Here is a 4,613-nt window from a genome sequence, read left to right as displayed (position 1 = left end):
AACATGGTTTCACTAAGTGAAAATTTTGCCTCGCAAATCTTTTGACATTCTTTGAAAAGGTTACTGCTTATGTAGGTGAGAGTAAGGGTATGAATTTGGTTTATCTGGATTTTCAGAAAGCATTTGACAAGGTGTCACATAAAAGGGTTGTAAAAAATTATCTCTTTAGGTGTAGAGGACAAGTTAGCTAATTAGATAAAAGAGTGGCTGGGTGAAAGAAAGTGAAGAGTTGTTAAAAATGGAGTTCGGTCAAAGTGAATTAATGTCACAAGTGGGGGTACTTTATGGTTCAGTCTTAGAACCTTTGATCTTTTGGATTTTTATCAAGGACATAGATGAAGGAAATGGTCAATAAATTACTTAATGCTGATGATATTAAAGTCTTGGATGTTGTTGGCTGTGAGGATGCTGTTGCTGCTTTGCAAAAGGATTTAGATCATTTTATGAGTTGGACAAATAGATGGTAGATGGGTTTTAATTATAATAAATGCAAGATAATTCATGTGGGTTATCATAACTTGAATTATAAGTATAATTTGGATGGGAATAATCTCAACAGTGTTATGAAGGAAAGGTATTTTGGTGTAATAGTCGATCACTGTCTTAAGCTATCTGAGAAGTGTGCTGTTGCTAGTGGTAGGGCAAATAGGATTTTAGGTTGTATGTACAGAAATATTGAATACAAGTCTAAATAGATTATAATTTTATTTTGTAGATCACTGGCTAGGTCCTATTTGGAGTATTGTGTTCATTCTTGGGCTCCTTACCTTAGGAAGGCCATTGAATTGTTGGAAAGGGTTCAGAGGAGAGCTACTAGAACGGTGACTGGGATGGAGAGGTTTAAGATATCTGAAATTGTTTTCTCTTGAAAAAAAGAAGAGTTAGAGGGGATCTAATTGAGGTGTTTCAGATTGTTAAGGGAATTGATAGTGTTGATATATCATCTTTTTACATATTTAATAGTGAGAATCTTAGGGCTAGGGGACATAAACATAAATTTTGGCAGGGTAGGAATCATCTTCAGCTAAGACAGTTTTGTTTTTGTAACAGGATGGTTAGTCTTTTGAATGGGTTGCCTTCAGATGTTGTGGAAGCAATAAATTTAAGTGAGTTTAAGAGAAAGTTTGATAACTATATGAATGATGAGGGCTGGCTTTGAGAGTTTTTGTTTATTTTAGAGAATGGGACTTATGAATGTGTAATTGCATTTAAATAAACTGCATACATCACATCATTAGATAGGGGCAGAAGGTAAGTTTTTTAAGGCAGTAGCAAAAATTTACTACCTGCCTAAAAAATTGATTGCAAATTTATTTCATTCACTAGCTGTTTACGAGTATGAAAATATTTATACATAAAAATGCAAATATTTTAATTGCTGCATTTTCCTGAAACCACTTGTGCTTAACAATTAATGTACCTGGTACAGTAATGTTTATGTATACTAGAGATACTGAATGTGCCTCTAATATTTGTATTTCTTTTTCATTAAGAGTATCATAAACAGAGAAATATCTGTACTAAATATTGCAGAAGAAAACCAGTATTCTGTTAGTTCTTATCTGATTGTATTTTTCAAACTTCAAATACAGTTTACTAGCCCAGTCTCCTTGAAAATTTTATTATCCTAGAATCACAACCAAGCTATTTAAAAGCAATTAAAACTCGTTGTAGTACATCTTGAATACATTTAAAAGATTTGAATAGTTTTGTGTTATGCTGAATAATATGTAAAGGCTTGAAAATTAATCAGTGGCTATAGCACTTGAAATTTGTTTGGTTAAGTAAAAACTGTTGTAACAATCATATATATATATATGTATATAAATCCTTACCCTGTCCTTTCACTTCTTTCATCTAGCTTTTATTTAAATTTTTCATTGGTCATTTAACTTGGCACAGTTTTAAGGAAATATAGTGACAATTTTTACAATCTGTAGTAAGAAGTATCAGTCAAATGAGGAAAAGTGGTCAGATTAAAAAAAAAAAAGCTGGTTTATGTTTATAAGTTGTCTGGCTATATTATGTATGTCCTTGAAAGTGTATTACAATGTTTGTAGCATTTCACTTGTTGAAAAAAATGCAGTTAAGGTAGATTCTTATACACCATAAATGTGAGCTCCCTGGGTATATAATTGGGGTGGTACTAAACTACAAATTGTTGCCTATTAATAAGGAAGCTCTATTAGTAATAAATTCCTGCTACATGAAAAAAAGACATGGAAATAGATGCATTTCTCATTAACTCGTTTATTACTTCTTCTGTTTAACTCCTTAAACCTGAGTGGATTCTTCCAGTATCTGGCCAAAAATCCCAATTTACCCATTAGATGGTGACAGCATCCTATAACATTTGTCTCTTTGGCTGAAAACTAACCCAAACCATGTTATTATCCCTTTTTTATAAGTAGACCGGAAGTTCTGTGAAGCATTGTCATTTGATTTGAAACAAATTTCAGATCAACAAGTTGTATTAGAGACTGAGTTTTCAGTGTTTTCTTGTTAAGTCTAATAATTTGTTTACATCAGTTGTAAAACAAAGATGGGGAGTGGAAAGAGGCTACTAAAAAGTTTTACTGTTGAGCAAGGAATGAGTCTGTTCAATCAGTTAGATGAAGGAGGAGTGATGACGATGATGATTCTGATCTTGAATTTGACTTTGGAAGAGACTCTAGTGATGAACAGATGAGACTCAGAACAGTCACTGAGACCGAGTTCTAGTGCTTATCAATCAAATGATTAGAGGGGGAGTATTGCCCAAACTAGTCCCATCTAGACCTGATCCACCTCCTAGATCTACATCTGCTACCAGAGCCAGAGATAATGATTGGACTGAAGTAGATCTGCAAGGTAGGTCAGCCACAAGTAATGACTTTGAGTTTTTGCCAAAGAACAAGCATGATTCTGGTATACATGCTAACAACAATGATAACTCAACACCTTTTGACTGTTTTAGGGCTTTGTTTATAGAAAATGTAAGTAATGCTCTCATCACTGCTATCAACGAGTACACCAAAGCACAAGTTGTAAAGAAAATGCTTGCTCAGAGATGATCGAGATATTTGATGTTCTTGAGATGACATCAATGGGTAATGACAAATGACCTGGTATTTGAGACTACTACACCACCCACCAGTTTCTCTATACACCCTTCTATCACCAAATGTTCAACAGGGAAAGGTTTGAGGCTATTTACCCAACAATTCTTCATGTGGGTACTTTTGATGCTGAAGAGAAAAACAAGATTATGAAAATTGAAATTCTATAAGCTATGGTGATAATTATTAGGACATCATGAAAATAATTTCAGAAGAATGGGCAAAAAAATATGGGTTTAAATAGTTAATACATACTTTACTTGGATCATGATATAGCTAGCTACAGTATTTGCTCCAGTGTATTTTCACCATAGTAAAAATTTGATAAAGTAATATTTAGCTACCTAATTAATGTATGTTGGTGTGTTCATTTTTAGTTTGGCTTGGAACAGAAATCAGGATGTATTACAAAATTTTAACACAGTTACTTAATTTTACTTTTGATCCATAAAATAAACTTCATACATTGAAATTTCATCATGTTGCTGATGCACTATAGATGTGAGCCTTTTGGATGTCTTTTTGGGGTGGTAATAAAAAAATACAAATTGTTGCCCACTAATCAGGAAACTCTATTAGCAGTAACTTCCTGCTATACAAAAATATGTGAAAATGTTAGCATAAAAGAAAATATATGCTTTCACATGCAGAATGTAACGTATTAGTAAAATACTACTGCATCAAACAAGTAGTAACAAAATGGTACAAGATATTCATGAATGTGCATCAGACAAACTATTCCTCAGGCTTACAATTTGAGAACAAACTTCTGAAAGGAAGTTTATGCTTGTTGCCTATATCATGTTAGTTCCTATTTTCAACCTTATCCTTCTGCCACTCTTAACAAACTTCCTTAGGTAAGTGTAATTTATCTGAGTTCAAAATAAACAAAAATCTGCATGACTTGCTTTCCTCTAGGTTTTAGAAAACCCCTTCAGTTCTTATAATTGAAATGTTTTAAAAATTACACCAGTTAAATTTTACATCACCCAAAATTGTAATATAATCCCTTGTAGTATCTAAGCATTACTCCATACATAACTTAAAATGTTTTAAGGAACAATAAATAGAGAACAGAGAGTCATTTAGCTCATTGAGGTTATACCTCACCCAATACAACACCCAAACAAACACGGAGACTTTATTTGTGTGCATTTTGATGTCATTTAATATGCCAACTTTGTTATTTTTATACTTTTAGGTGCATGTCTACTGGATTATTTGTATAATGAATTACGTCGTGGGTATGTGCTGGAAAATGAAAAACAAAGATACATGGAAAGAAGGGAAAAATTTTATATTTTCATGAAAATACCCAGAGAGATAGAAAAAGTAAGCATTTGAACTTTATAGTAAGTGTTATAAACACAAGATTTAGCTGTGTTTTCAAAAATATGGACTGACCTGTAAACATCAGCATTTACTAGAGCTAAGCAATATATTCCATGAGTTGATATAGTTGATCAGTTACATTAATTAATGTGATGTAAAATAATTCATTAACCCTTTGGAGAT

General features: G+C 32.6%; 1 protein-coding gene across 1 annotated transcript in view; it reads left to right on the top strand.

Moving 5' to 3' along the window:
* Positions 1 to 4,613, top strand: part of LOC106468811 (transmembrane anterior posterior transformation protein 1 homolog) — a 44,977-nt gene that overhangs the window by 3,529 nt on the left and 36,835 nt on the right. Inside the window, exon 2 of the mRNA XM_022397167.1 lies at positions 4,300 to 4,430. Coding sequence (XP_022252875.1) covers positions 4,300 to 4,430 — 131 coding nt within the window. The remainder of the gene's footprint in view (positions 1 to 4,299; positions 4,431 to 4,613) is intronic.

The sequence above is a fragment of the Limulus polyphemus genome, unplaced genomic scaffold (genome assembly GCF_000517525.1).
Source record: "Limulus polyphemus unplaced genomic scaffold, Limulus_polyphemus-2.1.2 Scaffold3173, whole genome shotgun sequence".
Lineage (NCBI taxonomy): Eukaryota > Metazoa > Arthropoda > Merostomata > Xiphosura > Limulidae > Limulus > Limulus polyphemus.
Note: the sequence above shows the minus strand (reverse complement) of the source record. Positions and strands in the feature narration are given on the sequence as shown.